The sequence below is a fragment of the Dermacentor albipictus genome, chromosome 2, assembly GCF_038994185.2.
Source record: "Dermacentor albipictus isolate Rhodes 1998 colony chromosome 2, USDA_Dalb.pri_finalv2, whole genome shotgun sequence".
NCBI classification, from domain to species: Eukaryota; Metazoa; Arthropoda; class Arachnida; order Ixodida; family Ixodidae; genus Dermacentor; species Dermacentor albipictus.
Window position 1 is genome coordinate 135,271,442 of NC_091822.1, and position 25,870 is coordinate 135,297,311.

The 25,870-nt window shown below is 45.8% G+C and overlaps 1 protein-coding gene across 6 annotated transcripts in view; it reads right to left on the reverse strand.

The window, feature by feature from the left end:
* Window positions 1–18,704, reverse strand: part of LOC135917567 (cytochrome P450 3A41-like) — a 49,787-nt gene extending 31,083 nt beyond the window's left edge. Inside the window, exons 1-6 of one of the 6 annotated variants that reach the window (XM_070533059.1) lie at window positions 18,571–18,704; window positions 14,579–14,675; window positions 13,958–14,010; window positions 9,000–9,096; window positions 5,518–5,637; window positions 2,428–2,516 (exon numbers count right to left, since the gene is read on the reverse strand). In XM_070533059.1, the coding sequence (XP_070389160.1) occupies window positions 2,428–2,516; window positions 5,518–5,637; window positions 9,000–9,096; window positions 13,958–14,010; window positions 14,579–14,675; window positions 18,571–18,623 (509 nt within the window). In that variant the 5' untranslated portion in view covers window positions 18,624–18,704. Of the gene's footprint in view, window positions 1–2,427; window positions 2,517–5,517; window positions 5,638–8,999; window positions 9,097–13,957; window positions 14,011–14,578; window positions 14,676–15,028; window positions 15,185–18,570 lie in introns of those variants that run through there. The other 5 variants (XM_065451129.1, XM_065451124.1, XM_070533061.1 and 2 more) reach the window with 5 other exon arrangements.
* Between the last annotated feature and the right edge of the window lie 7,166 nt (window positions 18,705–25,870).

Below are 25,870 nucleotides of genomic sequence, written 5' to 3' on the forward strand. Positions count from 1 at the left end.
CCCTCTTCTGTACAGTTCGATCTAGGTACCCGCTGGACTCGCACGCTAGTACATAGGCAAGCGCTGCAGTTTTTGCAATGCTTTTGAAGGGGCCGGGTCACGGATAATTAAAGCGTTCAAGAAACTAGTGTGGCGGCGTCTAGGGAGCTCCAGAGGGCATTGCGCACATTCGAATCGGTGGGCTCGAAACGAGTTTGTCGCGTCGACTTTCCTCTCTGACTCGCTCCTGTCATGTGTACACCCGCTCCTAACGACAGCCCGACGCGGTTTGCCAGACAGCTGCAGCAGCAGCAGCAGTGAGAAAGTCGAAGGAAGAGACAAAGGAAGCTTCGCTTTAAAAAGAATAAGAGCATCTATTTTTCAGTAGAATAAGAGTCGCTTTAACGTTTTCAACGAAGCGATTCAGCCCACTATACGATAAAGCTGAAGACGTAACTGATCTGCTGAGCCACCCTTTCAAATATTCCCTGAATTTTATTAAAGTAGTGAGTAATTAATGAAATAATAATAATATTTTGGGTTTTACGTGCCAAAACCACTTTCTGATTATGAGGCACGCCGTAGTGGAGGACTCCGGAAATTTTGACCACCAGGGGTTCTTTAACGTGCACCTAAATCTAAGCACACGGGTGTTTTCGCATTTCGCCCCCATCGAAATGCGGCCGCCATGGCCGGGATATAATTAATGAAACATAACCTGAAATCTTCTAGGCGGTAGTTTATACCCGAACTAAAAAGACGTAGGGGAGTTTACACGCTACTCCTGTGCGACTTGTATAAGCAGAGCCGATGCACATTCTGCAGCTATGTACACAAAAATGTAGAAAGCTATGCATGTATGTGCAATGCTATGAATGTCTATACAGCACTTCTTTCACAAGAGTGACCTGCAATGACATAGATTACGATTTGCGTTTTGAATGGGGAAGCAGGCCGAGCAAACTCCCTGTTTTTATTGCATTTCTCTTAAATTTTCGCTTTATCTCCTGCTCCTTCTGCAAGAGCGGAATCGTGGCGCCACGTGGACACCTAACACACCCTGAACGACTTAATTGGATGCAGTCGCCCGCGACTGCACGTGTTCAGGACACGAGTCCAATGTGCGTGTTCTAATCCCAGATTCAGAGCAGTACCGGTGCATAAGTCAATCCCGGAGTCGGTGCACTAAACCTGGCCGACCCGCAACAATTTTCGTTCTAGCTTTCAGCTAAACGAACTTGTTCAGTGAATCTCCTGCCCCTAGGACGAGCGTCTACTGTAACTGCTTTCATCGCATCATTCCACATTATAACAGCTTCAAATCTGCTGTTTACCGTGCTTTCTACTAAGTTGAATGTATATGTATGTCTTTTTCTTTACAACTCCTTTCTGTTATGCCTTCGGGTCTTGAAAATACTTGAAATAGATAATTTACAAAATAGTTACGATTCATACTCATCTTTATGGTGCTATGGATCTAAATAAAGTGTTTTATGCTGTTTTAGAACACGTGTAAACAGTTTACCGTTCGTTCCTTCCTAAGGGAAATATAGGGTTAAAATACCTGGTTAGAAAGAACTGAATTATAGAGGGAGAAAACTCCATGCGAAATTTCTTTTAAAATCCCGTCGTTTTCCGCACCGACGAACTCCTTCTTCAAGGTTGACTTGGAGTGAAGCGCCGCAGTACCTATATGCGTTTTTCTAAGGCCTTGATAGGCGCATGGTGACTTTCTTCAATCCTTGGAAAGAAATGGGGGGAAGTGTTCATGGCGAGCCACTGACGTTTTCTTACGATCCACTGACGTTTTCTTTCGACGCCAGGAATGCGTCGAAATGAACGCAGCAGGTATTTGGTTCTGAAACAACTTCGTCCGAGTCGTGTTGCACATCAACTCGTACCGCGTTCCTCCCGTAAAGGCCGCTTAGATTAACACGGCCAATGACAATTCAAGAAATTTCAATACGCTACAGACTCTTTGTTATTGAGAGTGAACGAGATGTAGAGGCAATAGCCGAGTCACGCCTACACGTTTCTTCTGTAACACGTGCATTTACACACGCAGTTTACGCAGCGTTTATGTCACCTGCAATAGGTTAGCACCACACTGCGACGAGCAGAGACTGCTCATTCACTGACATTATTGCTAATAAGTGTTCCAGGATTATAATTTCTTGCACGAGAAATCTTGCTGCGCAAGGAAATCTACGCTACGGCAGGCTAGGGCCTTCTCGAAGCACGTGCAGAAACAACGCCCCAGGGCCTCACCATGTGGGCAAGGAGTTGCATAACATAATTTTACTATTCTGCCACTTCCACGGAACTGCCGCACTGTAGTGGTTGCACAGTCATGGTTTTTAACCCTACCGTTGACAGCATTTTTTGTACGACAACCTATTGAATGTAATGACCGATATTAGCATGTTAGCATAAGCAAATGCAACTCACTCGCTGAAGTTCACAGGCTTATTTCTTGCAGCTGCTTCTGCTACGCGGCCCGTCATCCTTTCAGCAATAGCTGTAATTCTCACGGTAATCTGAGAGAAAAATAAAGGAGAGAGACTAGACGTGTATGGTATGTGTTAAAGGCACAGTGTACAGTGTACACGAATCATCAATGTACAGTGCACTTTGACACATGACTGTGTAGTGTACACTTGATCTTCAGGATTAGAGACAAGCAGACTTGTACACGTTAAAGCAAAGAAGTACCCAAATATAATTGTAATTACTTAATTCCAAACTGCAAGTGATTACAGTTACCAAGTGCTGCCCCACGAAATTAACTCAGAGATTGCTCAAAAGTAATCGATTAAGTTTATGTCTCTTTCCTCGAACGTCATTACCATTGCACCTGTACCGTAAACAGAACCAGCTGGAATGGCACTTTCAGTGTGTCCTCTGCAGCGCTTCCACACATTGGTTCTTTTCACTAAATATCGCTTTTCAAAATATTAGTGTGTCATCGTCCCTCGTTCTTATTGTGAAGATATCAGCAGCGGCAATGAAAACTCGGTTGACATGCGCCCTGGGATGTATGGCGGTGCTCTAACGCATACGCATCTTGCGCAGGAGATCGTGGTTACTCGTCGCAGGGTCCTCTATATGAAGCGCAGCACTTCATTGTTGCCAATGTTGGGAGGAGACGCTCCTAGTTGAGCCTATGAAGAGTAGCTAATCGAGACATATGAACACCGGTTCAATCCATCGACCAACGCCTGGAGGCGCGTTGAGATGAGGAAATGAGTACTGAGCTCCAGAATTCGCTTGTCTGAGCATTCGTGAGTCTACTGCGTGGCAAGATCACTGGCGCTTTGCTTCATTGCCGCCGAATTCTGATTTCCAAAGCTGTGCCGCCTGTTACACCTGGTCTCATCAATAAATTAGCTGGTTAAGTATTGTTGCTTACTGAAAAAAAAGTAGCTGAACCACAGTGAGCGCTACCGAGTAAACAAAATAATCATTCAATGAGAAAACTCCAAAAAAAAAACATGTAGTGGACTACGAGTAATTCATTACATGCAATTCTTTACCTGCAAGTCTGCTGACAAGCAACTGCCCCGGTCCTATCTGATAGAAATGAAAGCACGAAGATGTCTATCAAATGATTCCAGCCGCATGATAGAGACAGTCGACAAGCATTCATAGAACGAAGAAGTAACTGATATAATCGCCAGCCCATCCACGTATCTATTTGGTTATGTGGCTATGCATAGTGTCAGATTCAATGAAATAAATGTCGGTATACGATTTCTTCTATGAATTTGAAAATCAGAGATGCCTTCACCACCCCGCCATTCGCATGAAACACACCCTGTTCATAACCTCGGCTCTCGAACAATTCAGGATTGAACCTTCCAGCATTACCTTTGGCGTAGCTCTCGTAAATTCTTGTGAATTCCTATGGAACATGAGCGTCATATTATAAGCGCAGGAAACTCTATCTCGTATAAACGCAGCCACACTAGAAATTGCCATCGTACAAAACATGTAAATAACCACCACGGCTGGAAAAATAAATAGGCGATCCTCCAACTACAGGCCACGAGAGACGCTTGGTACCGCGGTGGCGCATATCTTATGGCAAACATTCATTAGCTTTAAATGTCACATATACTTTGAACAGATATCAGCAGAACGAGATCGATTTTAACAACGTATTAAAAAAACAGTTGCGCGAATACCTTTTCAGAACCGTAATGAGCCGTACCCACATATTCTTATCCCTACACTTTAATTTAATTATAGCTCATTGCCATGGTTTTTGCATTACGTATTTAAGTACGATACTAGCCTTTGGCTTTAGTATCATTATCATTTTTCGTCTTTAAAAAATTATTGCTTTGCTGTAACTACGTGATGTCATTATTCAGTTTGTTACTTCCGTTAGCATGCACGATGTTAATTTAATGTATCGGCTATGTTTATCAACACTTTATATCTCATTGCGCTTTTTATACTTGTTAAAATAGTTTTGTTTGTTATGTATGCTATTTTTGTGCATGTTATCTATAATGTTTTGTGTATGCTACCTTGTGTACGGGTCTTCAGGCACCTTAAATCTGCATTTGGCCGCTTATCACCTGGGGTGACCCTCAAGTGTTATGTTGGAAATAAAATATTTTGATTGATTGATTGATTGATTGATTGATTGATTGATTGATTGATTGATTGATTGATTGATTGATTGATTGATTGATTGATTGATTGATTGAATACATTGGAGCTCACTTTAGGCGCTTTAACATCACGGCAAAGCGTTCGACGATAACAATGTGTGAAACTGGAGTGAAGAGCTAATTACCCAAGAGAGCCACACAGTCAAACTAGTTTACGGTAATCAATTAATGAAACGCAAGAACGCCCGGATGGGTACACATCAAAAGATGGTTGTTGGAATTCTGAAGAACTTCCGATTAAATTTCATAGATTACAATAGGACTCTTTAACAAAGCTACTGAATTGTAGTCTGCATTTATTTAACGGTAGCACAACTTCCAAATCATAAAAAAGGTCATAAGGCTATGTAGTATTCCACGCTTTTCGCTGACGCACTATCGCAGATAAAAGTGCTCAGAACGCGCGAGCGTCGACCGAATTGCATCGCTGCGCTGTCTGCCGGGGTCAGCCGCGCTATTATCTGCGTTCAAGGCCACCGGAAAGCGTAGGCTGCATATGAACTTTCTGAACGGAGAGGATAGAGTGGCTGATGCTGCAGATAACACAGCGATGCCATACGGTCGACGCTCTTGCGTCCTTGGCAATATAAAAACAGTAAACTAGGGGGCTTTAAAAGCCAAAACGAGCGTATGATTATGAGGTACACCGTAGTAGGGGCTCCGGAATAATTCTGACCACATGGGGTTCTTTACTGGGCCCCCAATGTAGGGTGCATGGGAGGGCACGATTGTCCTAGGTAGTACAACTTCTATCTTCATATTGCACTCATCAACCAAAGAACAGCGCCGTGTATCGGCTCTTGTAGGTCAGCAATACATAGAGACTGCAGTACCACAACAAGGTGTGAACCTTTCGTACCGTTTTCAGCTGCGTTGCGGTGAGGGCGGGCGTAAAGATCCCTCGAGCTTTTTTCCACTCGTCACCCGAGAGGTTCAGGATGGACTTTCGCCACACGTCGCTACCAATGCGCTGACCCGCCTAGAAAAGATGATGCCAGCATGCTCTGACTGTCTCCGTAGCACATGTATTCAACACATATGCGGCAACAAGGTCCTTTATCAAGCGCCTTCCATTCCTGAATGATAGACTGATAAACTCAGAAAGCATTTAGTTCTCTTAATTTATGTCGCCAATGTGGCCCTGAGCATCCTGTCTAATTGAGCCGGAACGCAAACTGTCTTCATCACCAATGCGAAGATTGAACCACAGGAGGTAAGCATTAGGTAATCAGTCTTTTCTGCAAACCCTGCTCGCTATAGTAAAGCTGCTGCGAGCGTTCCTAAGTAACTGGGCTTAAGCACAATGTAGTGATAAGTCAGTAAGGAACAGGTATGGAGGCATATTTTTGAATAAATCGTACATGTTAATTCTTGTACTGTGATTGCACTCATAACTTGGGTGCAAAAGACGATCGGGCATCTTCTCTACAATAAAAAAACACCAGCACCATGCTAGATAATCTCGCCAACTGTCCCCTTACGGAAAACAGAATTCTTAGACCTCGGTCCCTGATGACGTCAGCCCGAATTTCCATAAAAAACGCTTTTGCGTTCCTTAACAGTCTCTGGATTGACTCAAAACTATCGTCGCTGTCAGACGCATTCACTGCCTTTGTGCGGACAGAGTGTCTTTGGGTCCTCTCATTTTTCCTTTCCTTTTTTACTGCCCTTACCCAATCCCCCATGTCAAAGTAGCCAACCGAACAGTTAATCCGGTTAACAGCCCGGCCTTCCTCTCTTTCTTTCTTTCTTTCTTTCTTTCTTTCTTTCTTTCTTTCTTTCTTTCTTTCTTTCTTTCTTTCTTTCTTTCTTTCTTTCTATCTATCTATCTATCTATCTATCTACCTATCTATCTATCTATCTATCTATCTATCTATCTATCTATCTATCTATCTATCTATCTATCTATCTATCTATCTATCTATCTATCTATCTATCTATCTATCTATCTATCTATCTATATTTGTCTACTCTTGCTGAAAGCGAGGGCTGTAGTGAAGAGGAATGCCCGGCGCTGCAGCCACATATTCAGTCGTCCGGGAGCCGGGAGCTCCAGATTGCCTTAGCTGCTCTGGTTGAGACACGCTGCCTGCCGCTCTCTTGTGCTGTATTCGCATTATATGCTTGTGGTGGTGCTGCGGTTATCCCCCCACCTGGCATTACGCACCCGAACTCTGCCATCCATCATGCCTGAAGACCCCGGCCCGACAGCTCCCACCGGTTACTTCAGCCATCGTATGTGCTGGTGCCTAGCGTCAGCGGGATCCTGATATCTCCATCGGCACCGACGAGAAAGACGTTGAAGATTGGCTCGAATCGTATGTACGCGCCAGCAACGCGAACAAATGGGACGGTCCCCTCAAGCTCGGCAACGCGATCTCCTATTTATCGGGCATCGCCAAGCTGTGGTTCAAAAACCACGAAGCCCATCTCCGCATGTGGGCTTGCTTCAAAACCAGCATCGCAGAATTTTTCGGCCGCCCCGGCATGCGCAAACTTCGCGCTGAACAACGCCTACGAAGCCGATCCCAGCAAACTGGTGAAACGTTCACCAGCTACATAGAGGACATCGTCGACCTCTGCTGGTGTGTCAACCCGACGATGGCGGAGCCGGACAAGCTGTCTGGCTGTCCAAAAACCTAGGCATTGTTTCTCAGGTCAGTGAGCTGTGCCAGAGTTCCGACGAGCTCTGAAAACAGCGTCTTCTCACGCGGCGCCCCCCTGCGTCCGACGAAACCCTTGCGAGCATGACCCCGACTCCTGAGATGGTTTCCCTGCTTTGCCAGATAAAAGAGTTCGTCCGCGCTGAGGTCGCTCCTCAGCTTTCGCTGCTGTTTTCAGCCGGGCCACCACCTTCGCCTTTGCCGGCCAACCTTCGCCAGGTCATCCAGGAGCGAGTTTGCGCAGCTCTCCCTTCTGCCCGCGAGACTCCACCGGTGCCGACTCATGTTGCTTTTCCTGAGATGACTGCACCTCTCAGTTATGCAGAGGCTCTCGCGCGGCCACCACCTCCGACCCTTGCGCCACTCTCATCAGTCGTGCCACTGCGTGCAGCTCCTCAGTTCTCACAGCAGTGGACAATGGCGCACTCCTGACAACCGACCAATATGTTTTACGCGTGGTCTACCTGGACACGTTGCACGATTTTGTCGTCGCCGCCCAACCTCCTACTGCCGTAGCTTCGACACCAAGCCATACGTTTCGCCATACCCGTCATCCTCCGCGTCTCAGAACCCTGGCCAGATGTCTTCCTCCTCGGACCACCGCCCTCTTGTTGACAGCCGTTCGCCATCGCCTCGACGCCGCTCACTTTCGCTGATGCGTCGTCGTCCTTCTACGCCTGAACAGGAAAACTAATCGTCGCAGTTCCAGAAGCAAGAACTGCGTCACCCACGAACAGACCAAGGTCTCAGAACCTTGGCCAGATGTCTTCCTCCTCGGACCACCACCCTCTTGTTGACCGCCGTTCGCCATTGCCTCGACGCCGCTCGCTTTCACCTTCTGCGCCGGAACAGGAAAACTAATCGTCACATTTCCAGAGGAAAGAACTGCGTCACCCACGAACAGACCAAGGCCTCTCCCTCCTCCGACTAATGATACTTACTGACGTATATGTAAACGGCATCGCTGCACTTGCCCTCGTTGACACTGGTGCCGCACTTTCAGGTATTGGTGCCAAACTTTGCCGCTCGCTCAGAAAAGTTACGACGCCACTGTCAAACGTGTCACTTCGTACTGCCAACGCAGACCGCATCACGCCTGCAGCTGCGTGTACTGCTCGCGTTGTGATCAACGGCCTCCTGTACATCGTCGATTTTTGGTGCTGTGTTCTTGTTCTCACGATCTTATTTTGAGCTGGGACATCCTTTCCGCTAATAAAGCTGTCATCGACTGTTCTCGTGCTGAAGTAGAATTTCAAATGCTGTGTCATGCCCCACTCCTTGACGCTCGTGAGCCTGAATATAAAGAATTTGTTGCCGAATAATTTGTTGCCTGGGCTTTTAAGTCCCAAAACCACGATCTGATTATAAGCCATGCCGTATTCGGTGGACTCGGGTTTAATTTGGACCACCTGGGGTTTTTGACGTGCACCCAAGGCACAGTACACAATTTGCCGGTAGGGCATACGAAGGTCATCTGCTGCAATATAACAGCGTCTTACTCAACGACATCGGTGTAGGGGCGTTTCCCCTCAAGCTCTTTCTCGGCGAGAAACTCCAATCAAATGTGGTTGCTATATGCACTTTCACCAAATAGCCGCGCTGCACTCATAGACTGATCAAGCTTCGGGTTTGCAGAAACCGCTGTTGCTTTTGTTAATGTACCTCGGCAGAGGCTTACCGTTCTATCGGAGAAATACTTGAACTTGGACACCAATACTTCACGGAGGATATTGGTGTCTCCCACCACCAGCGTTGGTACAGTGCCCTGGTACGACCTGCAAGCGAATTATAGACCCTTTTACTATTCCTATATTTTGACGATGCAGAAAACGGCAACATCGACATTCGTTCATCTTGGATTACATTTCAAGAATACCGTATGGGCGACTCGTAAACCGATATTTGAGAAAAAGAACTTTCCATGCGCACGCTCGCCTCTGCTGTCTGATATACGCACTGCAGTTCGTTGCGCAGACCGCGGCGCCGTGCAATTTGCGGCGAGAAGGGTGCGTTGCCCTTTGTCCACCTGCGTGTTACAGTATACCAACTGCACCATGCGAAATTTTAAAGTTTGGGATGATAATGACCTCCAATGCAGCTACAGAATTGGGACGTGCGCTATAAGGCCAGATAGAGAGAGGGTGCCAGGGTAGATATAGGACGATAGCGCGTAGGCGAGTACATCCGGGGTTCTACCCTCTATTCGTGACATGCTCCAAACACAGAGTGAGACATGCTTTCTTTCGCCATATTTGGCAGGAGGGTTAGGATGGCGCAGCTGAAAATCGGAAAGGCGAGCTGTAGGTTCTGATTCCCTTCGGTCGCGACTGCAATGATAGTATTACTGAAAGACGCACACGCCTCATGCAGTCATCGTCACCTAAGGACGGCGTGTACGGTTTCAGCTTGATTATGCCGCTGAAACATAGAGTCCTTTCTCACGCGACAGACAACCGCCATTCTAAATAGCAGTACTCACGGCCGGTGTCGCAGGAGGATCGCGTGGTCGCTTGCAATTTCTTGGCATTGTATGATCTAAGATACCGTGTGTTTCAGCGAACACTTTTATTTATTTTAATTACCTGAAACGGCACAATTCTAAACTATGAGCTGGTCTACTCGAAAGGCGGACATTACTTGCACAAAAAATTGAAATGCATAATCGACTAATTAATGGAATTCCCTAACTCAGTTTTTAACTAATTGTCGTATACATATATATATGGCACATATTGGAATTACAATTTTTAGCCGGGGCGTTCGCAAGGAACTTGGGCAGAATTCTCACGATGACACCGGTTTCGAGATATTTATTTTTGAACTTCTCGGAGAAATGCATTGGCCTTCCAGTTACTTTTGTGCTCCGGTGTAAAAAAACGACGTTTTGTTAAGAAAGTAAATGGAACTACAGTGCATTTTTACCGTAAGTTTGACGGCACGCATCTCGTAAATGGTGTCATCCACACAATTATTTTCAAGTGGATATGCCTTGCAGTCTCATCTGCTAAATCTTGTAAATTGCAATATGTGCCGTAAGGTAATTAGTTAAAATCGTAATTAGTTATTTGTTGAAATTAGTCCATTATGCAGTTCATTTTTTGCGCAAGTAATGTCCGCTTTTTCGAATGAACCACCTCATGGACAGGAAGTGTGCTATCTACCACAGGCAAGTTAAAATTCTTGAAAATATTCGCTGAAAGTCCCTGTATATTTTCGCTCTTACGCACGAGACACTACATGCACGGCTACGTTGCTCTACGTGTCTGAATTGCAACTGATTTATGAGTATCAATCACACCGCTAGGCTTCATCCTTTGATGCAAGTCTGCAAGCCGGATAATAGGTCGCGATCTGGGTGATTTGGAGCGACGGATCAGCGAATTAGGAGCAACTCACGGGAATGTGCGTCGTTCCAAGATCTCCAATGTTTGATTGAGTGAACTTTGGTGTTGGCGTACAGATTGCAAGCACGTTTATGTGAGATTTATCAAGGCGTATTTTCACTTTATGTGGGTCGTAAAACTCAAGTGCTCGATTTTTAGCAGTTGCCAAGTCGAGTAAATGAACTGTGAGGATTTTTTTGACATGAAATGCCTTTAAAATCGGTAAGATGGTGGCGCTTGCTTAAAGCGCATGTAACGAAAACATGCGATAGCATTATCGCCTATATCTTTGCCACCACACAACTCACGCTCCTTACAATGGCATTGTTGACATAGGAAAGAATACATTACTCGATCATGCATATGTGGCTTGAGCAGATGGCGCCCCTGTCACGCCACAAGTGACCCAATCGGAGCTAAATTTAGCACCGCGCGCAACCTTCAGAGAGACGGACATAGTTAGACATTGCGTTTGTCGATCCGAGAAGAAACACTGCGTTTGAGAGAGACCACTATGCGACAGTAGGTACAATTTGTCAAACTGAAGCTCGCACTCATCTAAAGTTATAAGGTCTACAAGTGTGCAATATGTTGCAGAAATTTGATGCGTGTTTGACTACCCTCCCCCCCCCCCTCCCCACCCTGCGCTCTACACGTATGATCCAGAAATGGCGCGAAGAGACTCGGGCAGCAAGAGGGAGGAATAGCCAAACCCTGTTTGACCAAGGATACGTGCCCGCCTCTATAGGGAGCGCAAGCACAGGAGATTGAGGCAATCGCAGGGGCCCCAACGGGTGCGGCGGGCTTGATCAGAGAAGAGGCGTCGCAGGTGCCACCAGCAGAGACGCCATCTCCTTACCCTAGAGCCCGAACAGAACAAAAAGGCTCACCAGGAATAGGGTGCGAGCGCGATTACAACATTAGATTTTAAGGCGTCCCATAAGCTCCAACATAAGTTAGGCATGTAACCTCTTTAACCAGTGAATAAACGTCCCTTGTGTATTTGGTTACGTCCTTTCTGTAGGTCCTTGTGTGCGTACACTCTCTGCAACGTGCACAAGACGTTTCACGCACCCCACTATACCTGCGTCCCCGATATAACCTACCCAATTTTTTACTAAAAAAATGCAGTCACTACGCAGCTTCTGATTTAAGATTGAGTTCATACAAATCAATGTTCACTACTTCTCGAAGGTATTCGGTAAACTGCGAATCTGGGCTAAGTTACTGTAATGATTTTATGCCCACGTTTTTCTTTTTCTTTTGCCACTTCGTCGGAGGTCTTAAACCATGCTCCGCCTACGACCTGAGCAAGTCATGAGCGCTGGATAATGAGACAGAAATAGAATATAGCAAAAGGAATCGCCAGTATATACCAGCCCTGAGCTTCTTCAGGTTCACGTTTCACTATCATCATCATCATCAGCAGCAGCAGCAGCAGCAGTCTATTCATGTCCACTGCAGGACGAAGGCCTCTCCCGGCAATCTCCCATTACCCCTGTCCTGCGCCAACCGATTCCAAATAACACCCGCAAATTTCCTAGTTTCGACACTACATCTAGTTTTCTGCTGTCCTCTACTGCGCTTCCCTTCTCTTGGTACCCAGTCTGTTACCCTAATAGTCCAACGGTTATCTAGTCTGCGCATTACATGACCTGCCCAGCGCCATTTTTTCTCTTAATGTCTATTAGAATATCGTCTACGCCCGTTTAATCTCTCATCCAAACTGCTCTATTCCTGTCTCTTAAAGTTATGTCTAGCATTATTCGTTCCATCGCTCTTTGCGCGGTCCTTAAACTTGTCCTCAAGCTTCTTTGTCAGCCACCAAGTCTCTGCGCCGTATGTCAGCACCAGTAAAATGCACTTATTGTATACTTTGCTTTTCAATGATAACGGTAAGCTCTCATTCAGGAGCTCACGATGTCTGCCGTACGCGATCCAACCCATTTTTATTCTTCTGTGAATTTCCTTCTCATGGTCCGGGTTCCCTGTGATTAGTTGACCTAAGTAAACGTACTTCTCCACAGACTCTAGAGGCTGACTTGCGATCTTGAACTCTTGTTCCCTTGCCAGGTTATTTATCATTACCTTTGTCTTCTGCATATCAATCTTCAGTCCCACTCGTGCACTCTCCCTGTTAAGGTCCTGAATCATTTGTTGTAACTCGCCTGAATTGTTGCCTAATAGAACAATGTCATCGGCAAACTGAAGGTTGTTGAGGTATTCACCGTCGATCTTTACTCCTAAGCCTTCCCAGTTTAATAGCTTGAATACTTCTTCTAAGCACACAGTGAATAGCATTGGAGAGATTGTATCTCCTTGTCTGACCGCTTTCCTTATAGGTATCATTCTAGTTTTCTCGTGTAAAATTAAGGTGGCTGTGGAATCTCTGTAGATATTATGCGAAGCATATTACGAGGGCTCAACCCAGCTCCTCAGGCGCGGCGGTGACCATGAAATCACGTGACACCGTGACGTCACGACAGAGGAGAAGTGGCTTTGGCTCAACTCTTGCAAGACGGGCTGGGTGGGAATCGAACCAGGGTCTCCGGAGTGTGGGACGGAGACGCTACCACTGAGCCACGAGTACAACGCTTCAAAGCGGTACAAAAGCGCCTCTAGTGAATGCGGTGTTGCCTTAGAAACGCGCTGTTTCTAAGGCGTGCGTCTCTTGCTCAGGCGCACATTTCGTTGCCGCGCCGAACGCTGCTTTGCTCGACGCTCACCGCGTCCAATGCGGGGCGCGTAGTCGCTGCCCTGTAGCCCATTGTCTTACACCCCTTGGCGGGTCGACGGGAACGCTGTCGCGTTCCACTCTTGAAGGCGAAGAAGTAATGCATGAGTTGTTTCTTCGTCTAGCCGAACCAAATATAGCCAAGCAACAGCAGTTCACCAGGCTAAACAGTGGTTCAACAACTAAAATAAAGGCTAGTATGCTTCGCATCCTGGGCTTAACCTTACCTAAGCCACAGCCATTTTTTTTTCTAGTGTATTTACGTAAGCGGTATGTACTCCTTGATTACGCAATGCCTCTATGAGTGCTGGTATCTCTACTGAATCAAATGCTTTTTCGTAATCTATGAAAGCCATTTAACTATACTAGCATACTATACTATACTATCCTATACTACTATACTAATACTAATGCTATACTATACTATACTATACTATGAAAGCCGTTTCACTACTATCAGCTTTAATTACTCGCTTAGATTGCGCACGCGAAAAAAAAAACGAATATGTCTGCACTCACCCATAAACACGGCCGTAGTGGTTGTAGTTCCTGGCGACCACTTCGTTGAGTGGCTGCGAAGATAATCCTACTAAAAAGGAGGTTGTCCTAGGTGTTGCCACCTTAAAATTCCAATAACTGCTACTCCATTTACAGGCACGTACGCTGTACGCTGCCCTTCTTTCCAATTACTAAATTCTAGAAATCAATACAATTTTCTAATTCTTCGTAACTCTTTATTTAGGAAAAAAAACTATGATAGCAACGTAAGGGACGCACAACCACGCAAAATTACGCACATAGTTATCAACTGACAAACTCCTTGAAATGTGTCAGCGTAAGATTCTCTCAGTGTAGGATTCTGCAGCGCGTTACTAGAAATATATACCTTTTCATGACAACTCGATCGGCGCGAACGCAAACAGCTATCGTCGCTACGGTGAATAAAGGCATGTGCCATACTTAAAACGTTTTCCACAAGCGACGTAATTGAGCACTACATTGTTGCCGTACTTTCTGTTTCGACGTATCTGGGAGCAAAGATTAAAGAAAGTGGACGAACAGCACTTGTTATTTGGCAGGCGGACTGATACAAGCCTTATCTCTCTCTCTTTCTCTCTCGTTCTAACACGATGTACGTACCTTCGAGTAGATGTCAAAAGCGAAGCGGAGGTATTGCCAGGCATTGTGATGGACGACATCCTTGTCGCTCCAGAAGCTCAAAGTCTTCCGGACCCACCTGTAAGTCAAGGTTCAAGATAACTGAATGCAGAAGCACGAGAGCGGAAGCTGCATGCAAGCGTCTGCGGGCACGCGACTATGTTAGTACGTGACCAATCATATTGAAACACAGGCACATTCACATTGTAACCTCTCCTTCAGTTATGAAAAATAATATGGCTGAGCGCATTTCAGTGAAAGTGCCAACGTCCCAGAGATAAGAAACACAGGCCTGCGCGGCACATGTAGCACGGTCACACTGTAAGCTCGATGAGTGGCTCTATAGGAGCTCCATTTTCGCGCTACGCACTACAGGGTACTCGAGGCGAATTTCTTCGCACGGTTTTCACGTCAATGACCTCAACTATATACCCGGCATCGACGGCAAGCTGAACCTTGGGCAGCTTGAGCAGGGCTTCGTACCTTGCGAGGAGGCGCCATAACGTGGACCGAAGTGTAAACACCGGTATCCGGCTACGTGGCGCACATGTCATATCCTTTGACCCGTGGCACGGTACGTCGCTGCTGATTATGATTATGATAATGATGGTTTATTGGCATCGCCTTCAAAACGAGATGGTGACAAATAGTAATCTTAATTGCCTGCTTCAGGTAATGTAGAATCTAATGGAACTGCAATGCAAAGTTTGTACGTATGACAGGACGCGGCGCGCATGTGAAATGAGACGATACGATGGTAACGATGATGATGATGATTTAATGGCATTCCCTATGGAACGGGACGGTGAAAAACAGTCACCTAGCCTGCTTGAATTATTCAGGTAAGTCATACATGCTTTTCATTAGAGTAATATTTATGCGCCTCCATAATCTTCTTTTTCTAGTTCAAGACTTCTCTGTCTATCTTGCACCGCTACCTGCGCTATTGCTGCATGCCGTGCCACCTGGTGTAATAATATCCAACTGCAATGCAAAGGGCGCACGACAGACGCTACGTGGCACGCATCTGCCATCGCAAATAAAGCGCAAGGCAAGTGACACGATACGGTGCTAATGATGATGATTTATTGGCATCTCCTTTGAAACGTGGCGGTGACATAGTCACTTGGCCAGCTTGGTTTAACAGGTACACATGCAAACTTTTTCTAGCATTCTTGTATACATCTCCTTAAACTTCTTTTTCTTCCTCAAACCTTCTTTAACTGCCTTGTACCGCTACATCTGCATCTGCTACATGGCGTTCTACCTGGTGTTTTGTATTGCACAGAAGCGCAATACAAAACGTGCACGTGTCGGCGCGACTCAGCGCGCGTGTCACATCGCGTCACCCTTAACGCGCTAGGACGCGTTTATAGGGCATTTTTGCGCTGTATGCTAGCATGCGCTGGCATGGCTCAGGAGGAGGTTGTCGAAGGCTTTCACTTTCTTAAGGCTCGCTTAATTATGGATTATATTTTCACTGCCTCTGGCAAAGAAATTTCTGCTACGCTCATACACACACTGTTTCCTGTTCCCAATTATCGTGCACCTTATTTGGAATGTCATTACCTAGACGTACCTAAGCGAGTTCGTCGAATGATCATTCCCCCAGGTATCGAAGCTTTTTTTTAAGTTACATACGGTAAACCCTTCCTGTCAAAGCGTGGTTAGAAAAGAGGGCGGTTTCGTACCCTGGTCGACAAACAGCCACTCGAGTGCACAAGCTGAAACGGTTGATCAGTGTTTTGCAGATTGTAGGGATGCCGTGTCCTTCTGGGACATTCTTCAAAGAACACGTAAAAGGATTTAGATGTCACGCGATACACAATGCGTTCCCCACCTTTTTAAGATCCCCGTTACCCACCACATGACATGTTCATGGTACTCAGCCTACATAGCTTTTGGCGCAGCACAATGTGTGTGACAGGCACCCTGAACCATCCGAAGCACTCGGTCCTTTTTTCAGGAATTTATTGCCTAGGTTCGTAGTGTGGGCGCTGCACAAGAAACAGCTGCCGGACTGGATGCCTTTATTTGACGCTTGCACGTCCTTGCCTTCTTTTGAAAGTGTTTTTGGTCACGTTAAATTTGTGTGTTTGTCTCCTCAGCCCCGTTTTTGTGAATTCACGCTTGACATTGTTTTACGCCACAATGCATGGGCGCGCGCTATCATGGAAAAGGCCGATTGCCACAGCTTTATCTCTGTTGAGCATTCGAAGAGGAGACACAAGGTCACACGCGCCTGTGTCACCGTTTCTACAACAGAGGCCGCCCACAGTAAGACTGGCAATTCTCTAGTAGGTACAGGAGAATAAAAAAAACTGCAATCTTTGCCGTAATCGAGTGTTGATGTAAGCAAGAAATGGGAACCGGCAAAGCAAATTGGTTGGAGATGATGCTAGCCGCAACCTTAAAATGGGGGTAGTGCATGTTCGCAACGGCACACCCCACCGCACCACACCTCACGATGTCACACTGTGCACTGGTCCATAGGGACGCTGCGCAGCTAGAAGAAGAAAAGAGCCTGAAGAAGGCGCCACGCAGCGTTGCGCCATCTCTTGAGGTGACGCAAAACCTGCGCCGTGGAACTCGCGGACGGCTGGCGTTCAACACAGGTAATCCTGTCTCAGCACCAAAAGGTGACAATGACGTGTATGGGGCTCTGTATCTGCCGTTTTAACGTCGCTATTGGAAATAACAAATGAACCTTCAGCGTACTTCAAGCTACAGCTTGAGTGATATCGTGAACAACTGAGAAGAACTGAGAAGCAATACTTTTTGTAACTTGTTTGGACAGTAACTAGCGTATGCAATGCGGGCCTGTACAAAGGGTTGAGGGTCGGAGACTGCCTCTTTTTTACGTTTTGACTGGTTGCCCGGATGATCTCGTTCTACTCTCGCAACTTTTAGTGCCCGGATAACAGCCTTCGCTTTTGGACCAAGGTCACTTGAAGGTGGCCGATAACGTGAGCTAAAGGTATTTCATGCTTTAAAGTAGCAGTTCCATCCGAAGGACGAAGAATTGATTGCGATTCCAAATTATTGGACAGCCATACGAAGCACGAACAGTAGTTTTGTCAGGCGTGTAAACATGTAAACTTGTAAACTTGTAAACTAAATTAACACGTATGGTGTCACGCGCTCACAAGCAAACATGAACATATCTCACTCGAAAACCGTGGAAACTCGCTCTCAAAAAGCTGGAGTGAGGAAGCACGGCAGCAGCAGCGAGCGGATTGACCTTTGCGTTGCGTCTCACGTCAACGCGAACTAAGTCGCGTAAACACAGCGCGCAACAGTTTGTGTCCCCGTCCAAGATGGCTTTCGAGATACAGCGGCCTGGGTGCGCGCGGCCGCCCACGCCGCCTGAAGTAGAACGGACCCCCCCACCCCCCTCCCTACTCATTCCAATGGCAGAAATGCGCTTGGAGCGCCCATATAATCCCTATCGCAATAAAAAAGTACTTCGTACAACCATGAATCTATACGTGTAAACTGCGGCGAAGGAATTGAAAAACTTATACTAGATCATACACCAGATTTTAAAAAATTGAGATAGGAGGGAGGGGGGGGAGGGATCAGATGTGTTCTTTTCACTGGTCTATGAAATGGTTGCTTTAACCCTGACCCCTGTGATTCGCGGAATACATTATGTCTCATAAAATCTTTTTAAATACGCCTGACCAACTACCATTTGCGCTTCGCATGAGTTGCCACGGTGCAAAGAGCGTGGCTCCGCTACGATGAACGCATCTCCACAGACACTAAAAGCTTAAACCGAGCTTTTCGGGCAAGGATGATCCTAAGCACAACGTGCTACGAAGCAATTATCACATCATGCCCATTTTCAAGCAAATACGCATGTGCAATAGCGGAAACAAAGAAAGCTCAAATTATTCATGTGTGACTGTAAAAGCCAAAGGACGCCTATGCGCTAAAGGCAGGAGGTGACAAAATGTGGCATAAGTACGCACCAGAACAGAGTCGTCGCCAGAACCACCAGTAGTGAGCAGAGACCAAGAAACATGGCCGAGCCGCACAGACGCAAAGCAACTTGATTACCACAGCTTACTAGATGTCACTGGCCGTACTGAAGTACACAAGTGGCGAGGCCACGTCGCGTCGTAGAATATACTTCTCTACAGCGATTAACTATCAGCTTGGAATATCTCCAGTTTCTAAAACCGACATAATGGAGAAGCCCGGCTACCCTCTTAGACGCACTTTTATCAGATATCCTACTGGGAGTTAGTTCCGGCGGAACCGAACCGCATAAGGCCGACGATATGAACACGGGACACAAATGTCGTAGCTGCGCCTACAATGACACAAGCTGACGCGTTGTCGAGCACTGCTGTGTAGGCGCGCTTGCAGCAACAATTTTAGTGCCGAAGACTGCACGCAGAAGGTTGATGTGCCCTCTAAAAAAATGACACAAGCGCATTGTGAGCAACATCGTGTGGCAGTGGACAGTTGATTTCGTCCCGACGACCTTCTCTTATTTCTTATCTGCGGGGCAGACGGTGGCGTCTCGTAAGCTGTCCGAACATGATACAGTCTCGCTTACACAGAGCTATCCGAGGTCATCGGCTTTCAAGGAGAGGTTTGTTGTGCGAGGGTTCCTACAGCTTAGTCCGAGTTGTCGTTGGTGGCTTCGGTAGGCAGCACCAGGCATATACTACGGTCATGCAAGGTCGAGGACGAGACGCTGACTATCTGTTTTTTTTTTTCTTTTTTTTTTTACGCACGCTGCTGCAAGTCGCGATGACAGGTGCTGCGTCAAATGCTCATAGCCTCTTCGTATGTGAAAAAAAATCGTTAGTTACAGTTAAGGGTTGAAGGTTTGGCTTGTTGAAATGACAAAGAGGTTAGACTTGTACGTAACGAAATACATGTAAATATTTACTTGACTACTAAGATTTATGTCAATTTCCTCATTTAATTACTACTTCTTTTTACGCTGTAACGATCACTCTAATTCAATTAGTTGTTTTAGTGACCGATTGCATGAAACCAGTTACGTTTTTTGCGAAACAAGGACTGACAGGCGGCATAGCTTTGAACACTTAAATTTTGCAGGCACAACAAGGTCAAAAGAGATGAAAACAAGCTGAATCGCTTTCCTAGGCGCCGACTACGGGGGCATCTTCGGGGCCCAAGCCCCCCCGAAGTTTTCCGGGTGAGGCAGAGCCCCCCATCTGGTGATGCCGAAGCGCCCACTCCCCACCTAAAGCGCCATTACCAGAGTTTCGTCACTCCCATCATTTGGGGTTTCTTTTGACTGTCCCTACCTTTTCACCTATAATTTCACTGAAGCTATTAGCTCATCGCATCATTCTTGTCGAGGACCTGCACGGCTTCTAATTAATAATTTCGCTTTACTTCTGCAAATCCTGCCAACGGGATGAGAAACGCATAGGATGGATCTGTCGGCGGCTGCCTCGTCCGTATTTTTTCATTTCAACATTGTTTTAAATGTCCACAGTAAACACCAGGCACGTGTACATTATATTTTAATACATACACAGGACAAAGTGCATTATATTTCTGAAAGAGGAGGAGGTAGCCAATTAACTATTATTTCTAAAGGTATGAATAGCCCATCCCTATAGAATGTATGTATTGCTCTTTGTTCACCTCACTTCAAATTACTTTCCGTGCTTTTTTGACCCTGAAAAAACCTGAAGACTTCAGAGACCCCTTCGACAGAGTGTTTTATCAATGGCGTGTGAAATGCACGCGAATGATATGTTTTTCAGTATTCTTTCTCCTTCCAGTGAGCCATTCTAACGACTCATGAATAAAAAAGGAGAAACTTTTCCTATAAGTTGCAGCATTTATTAGGGGTGGAAACATCGTCACTTAAACACAGGGGCCACAAATATATTCAGGGTGTCTCATTAACTAGGATGCACCAAAATTTTAAAAAGTGCAATTGCATTACTCGAAGAAAACCTAGTGCATATTGCTTCCAGTACAGTGTAGTAGCGACCAGTAATTTTTTCGTTACTGAGATTTATTTGGGTAATTGTATATAATTTTCTAACTCGAGAGGTACGGTCCTAATTATAAAAATGGCAATGAGCTATTTGTAGGCCCAGTCGAGGGATATCTAACTGCGGTATTTTCAGCGACCTACTAATTGCGTACTTACTTTTCCTGAGTGATAAATAAACCCCGCGAAATATGAAAAATACCACGTGACTGGCGCTCCCACTCGCATCATAAAGCAGCGCACTCGAATAGGCTCCCTCTGAGTAAGCCAGAACGAAACAAAGGAAATAAAGGGAAAAAAAAAACATCGTCATAGTGCTAGTGCCTTATCTGCAGCGCCCCAGTAGGAGTAACACGCCGCGTTTGATGTTAGTTGTAAACAAGCTCTGATGCTGTTGTCTTAGCGTAGATAAAGTTAACGGATGGTTCTTTTTTTTTTTTGCCAGAAAGCCTATCACCACGATAGCGAATTGACAGAGTGAGTGCAAATATTTAAAGGTGTGTTTCTTTTCGTCCCAGTCGTCGTGTCTTTCTCTAATTAGCAGAAGGAAAACATGATCTTTGCCTTGGGAGCTGCAAATGGCAACAAGAAGGCTGCAAATATATATGACTCACGGAAGTGTGGCGGTAAACCGAACGCATCAACTCTCATCAGAAATTATAAAAACTTCAGACAAACCGGCAGCTTCCAGAAACAGTGGTGAAGGATTCCATCTTTGAGTCCTAGCCTGTGTATACGCCGCACGGATGTTCTAGCATCTATGGCCTCAAACCCTCATGCTAGCGTGTGGGACGTGGCTGCCCAGGTATCAATTTCCAAGTCATATGTCTAGAGAATTCTAAATCAACGGGCCTTCCACTCGTACCACCTTAACCAGCATCAGTGCTTGGAAGATAGAGACCTACAGAACTGTCTGAATTTCTTGAACTGCGCCCTCAGAAAAGCCGATGAGTCACCAGACTTTTCGAGCAACATCATGTGCACAGATGAAGCCAATCTTTGCAGAAACGCCCTGGTAAATTTGCATAATGCACACTATTTGAGTGACTCCAATCCACACTGCGTCAAGAGCACTCGGCACCAGTAACGCGGGTCTTGCAATGTGTGGGGCGGAATTTACGTCGATGCTGTAATCTGTTCCATCTTGTTCGATCTCACACTGAGTGGACAGCGTTACACTTGGACGAAATCCTTGAATGAGCGGTGGATCAGTTTCTCAGTGAAGTGCCGCTGTCTAGTCTTCCACTTGTGTGATGTGAGCAAGGTGGAGCGCCAGCACACAGCAGCAGCCGAGCCCGAAACTGGCTGGATACGACTTTTCATGCGCAATTGATTGGAATGCACGGCCTTTCAAATTGGCCGGCCAGGTCACCTGACCTATCTCCACTCGATTTTGGGGGGGGGGGGGGGGGGGGCTATGTGAATGACCGCGCTTAAATGATCGAGATGAACGTCAGGTTAGTTCAAGGCAAGGATAACGGATGTCTCCCGCAGAATTCTGGTGTCGGTTATCAAGAATGCCACTAAAGATGTGATGAAGCGGACTCAGTACTGCGCAGCTGCAGAAAGACGCCTATGCGAAGACGTCCTCCAGGCAGCCGCTAGTGTTCGACGGCGCTAACGAATTCACGAATAATAAGGGCCACAGAAATCTGATGGTTTCATTTTTCTGTTGTTTTTTGTGCAGACGCTCCGATTGCCGGCTCGGCTCATTTAGAAGTGGTACTTTCTGGAACGCATGGGTTTTGCCTTTTCACAACGCGTGCGTCGCTTCCCTCTCTGTTTATTTCGATTTTATTTTTGCCACGAGCTTGTTTTTACAGCAGGCATATATTTTCAGGAAAATTGAATTGTCACTTTAATTTGACTTTGGTCCGAAGCAAGTTTCTGGCACGAAATACGGCAGCGCGCGCACTCTTTCGATGCGGTGCGAACAGAGCCTGGATTTCTAAAAGCCTATTCCATTGCTTTCAGTGTTTCGTGCGTGGCCAAAGCAGCGCTTCGGCGGCGTTATCGAGGGCCTTTTGTTATCAATGTTATCAGTCGGCCTTGACTGACGGATAATAACTGTGACGTAGAAATGAGAGGAAGGAACGGCTGCGAAGCCGCGATACCTGCTGTTGGGGCTCCTTCCGTATCATTATCTGTCATTATCATTATTATTGCCTCTCTCTTTCTTCGGGTTTGAGACAGGCAAAGCAGTTGCTTTCAATCGGCTCATGTGCGGGCGCTGATTTAGGATGCGCGTGGGAGCGCAGTCATTTGGTATTTTTAATATTTCGTGAGCTTTCTTTACTAGTAGGAAAAAATTAGCGCGCAATTAGTACGTCGCTGAAAATACCGCCGTTAGATGTCCCTTGGCTGTGCCTTCAAATGCATCATTGACGATTTGATAAATATAACAGTACTGCTCGAGTTATATAAATGATTAGAATTACGTAATTAAATCTCAGTACCGAAAAAATGGCTCGCGGCTACTGCGCTGTAGTGGAAGCCATATGCACTAGGTTTTCTTCGATTAACGCAATTGCTCTTTAATAAAGACTTGGTTCATGACAGTTGGCACACCCTGTACAATTCACTCAATAACCGAAATGAGGCCAAGTCAGATTCACTCGAAATCAGAATCAACAGAAGTCATGCGCAGCAGGGCTTATACTATAGCTATAGGGCTCACAATAAAACAAAGAGAGAGAGAGCGGGGGGGGGGGGGAGGCTACAGTTTCTCCTGAAATACAAAGCAGCATTAGTGATAGCGAAGTATACGACGATTCAACGAAGGAAGATCACACCACCGAGAGACGCCATGTACGCTTGCGGTGCGAGTAGACTCAGGCTGTTAAGTTGAACCGTCTCCTATTATGAGATCCTATTAGTATGTGTGTGTGTCTGTGTTTGTCGCTCTCTCTCTCTCTCTCTCTCTCTCTCTCTATATATATATATATATATAGATAGATAGATAGATAGATAGATAGATAGATAGATAGATAGATAGATAGATAGATAGATAGATAGATAGATAGATAGATAGATAGATAGATAGATAGATAGATAGATAGATAGATAGATAGATAGATAGATAGATAGATAGATAGATAGATAGATAGATAAAAAGTTCGGAAACCTTGTACGGCCCCAGCCTCCACCCCGCGGAAACATGAAAACCTTACACCTTTGGCCCCTATCATCTCAATCTCAACAAGTCAGGCTTGCCGATTCCCACCTCTCTCAGATGTCCGGTCGCTCAGCTGTTCTTTTCTAGCAAGCATAATATACCTCTGTCTCTGTCTCTCCTGGAAGCACTTTTAAACGGCCTTCATAGGCGGTGAGACTTTCAGCTAATTCTTTTTTTGTTGATCTCTTAGGGCAGTCTTCTCCGATATCGACAAAAGCCTTTGGCCGCTAACGCATATTTTTTTCATCTGCATACGTGACTTGTATCGACCTATTTTGACGATTGTAAGAAAACAACAATATCTTTAGGGCTAAATATTATGCGGATCTATATGAAAGTACATTACAGGTTTGGGCACCTTTTCAAGGAACCTGACATTTCGCTTGCGTCGGCTACAATTAGTCGTTGGAGTGCAAATGTCCAACGAGTAAAGGGCGTCGGGAAGAGGTCCACCAGATGGCGGCCGGAAAATTGAAACGATGCTTCTATATGACGCGATAGCGATGACCATTGATGCGAGGGAATCACCTATCGACGATTTTTCAGTTTCTTGCTGGTCCTATCGGAAGCTCTTTTCCCAAGAAGAAACAACAATGAAACGCTGCGCTTCGGACAGCTAGCACCAAGACACGAGCATCGTGGTATTGAGCACCCGCAGTGTTGTGCGCAAGGTTTTGGTGCATGGCAACACAGCCCTTCTAACCAGCGCGCAGAGCTGTTATTCCAGATAAACAACCCGTGAAAGACTGCACAGGGTGCATTGAAAGTGCCAGGCCGCGGTTCGTGTTACTTACTGTATTTTTGCAATGTTAACAAACGTAGGGCGAAAAGTAATGTTAATTTAATCCATCACATTTTTACAATAGTTCAGTTACTTTTGTGGGGCAGTAATTGGTAAGTGGGACCAATGGCATTCTTGAAATAAGCAGATGTTGTAATTTTAATCGGTTGCCTTTTTTTTATGTAACTTATACAAGTCTGCTAGAGGGATGGGGCCTGCACGCGCGCGCACACACACACGTTAGCACAGGATGCAGACGCACGACGCAGGAATCATGGTGGAGATTGATAGTTGAGCATAGCTAAGCAAGCTGCGCGAAAGTAGAACCTGGACACCAGACAAGACAAGGACTGGTTTATTCCAGAAATCGTCTTTGATTGAAATAATACGAATACATGATTCACAAGAACAGCTTCATTCGGGAGGATTTGACGTACGTGGTTTTCGCAAATGAAAGAATGCTGCAGAAGTTACCTGTTCATATAGGAATACGATAAGTCGAACACATAGAAGCAGTCGTCCAAGTTGTGCACTCTTTGCAACTTTGTCTCGGTTGTCCTTCTAAGCGCAAAAGGCAAGCGGAAGTATATCCCATGGAAGTATCTATCACAAGGACAAGCGCAGATCCAGGATTTTTTTTTTTCAAGGAATGGGGGGTCCACGCATGCAAGGACAGTGCAGGCTTGGCAGACACCGACAAAAGTACCTGTACAGCGTGTGTGACTGTGACAAAATAAGAAATTGACAAAAGAGAACGCCAATGAAACGCAAGAAGTTGCCTATTGCCGCAAGCGTCTTAAGAAAACGACTGATGCGTGCGAACGCCCACTAGAAAACGAAAGAAACTTGAAGCACGCAAGCCTAGGGAAGAGCCATAGAGATTGTTCACAGTGACACTAGAGGACCTGGTTAAAGACTTACCTTCAGAGCAAAATGGACCAATTCACACGTCCATAATGCAGCAAGGCTGTGAAGTCCCCCCTTCCGCATAGGTACACGGCAGTCTGGCTTACTGTTTGTTTGTTGCGCGGACTCACAACCCGTAATGCTACAGAAGATGAATGTTCTCCAACTGCCTATAATGCCTGTCCTCTTATACATCAATTAAGTGACTTTCCGTGTAACTAGGGCTTAAAGGGGCCGTGAAACACATATTTTAGAAATACATTAACGAAATAATTTTTCAGAAATGCAACTTACGAGCGTAGATTCTTGGAGCACGGTATTTGCCTTTCCCATCTGCTATTCACCCTCAACGTCCTCGTTTCCGAAAGAGCGGAGAAGCGGCAGTGGCGCTATAAAGTATGCGATAGCCCGCACACG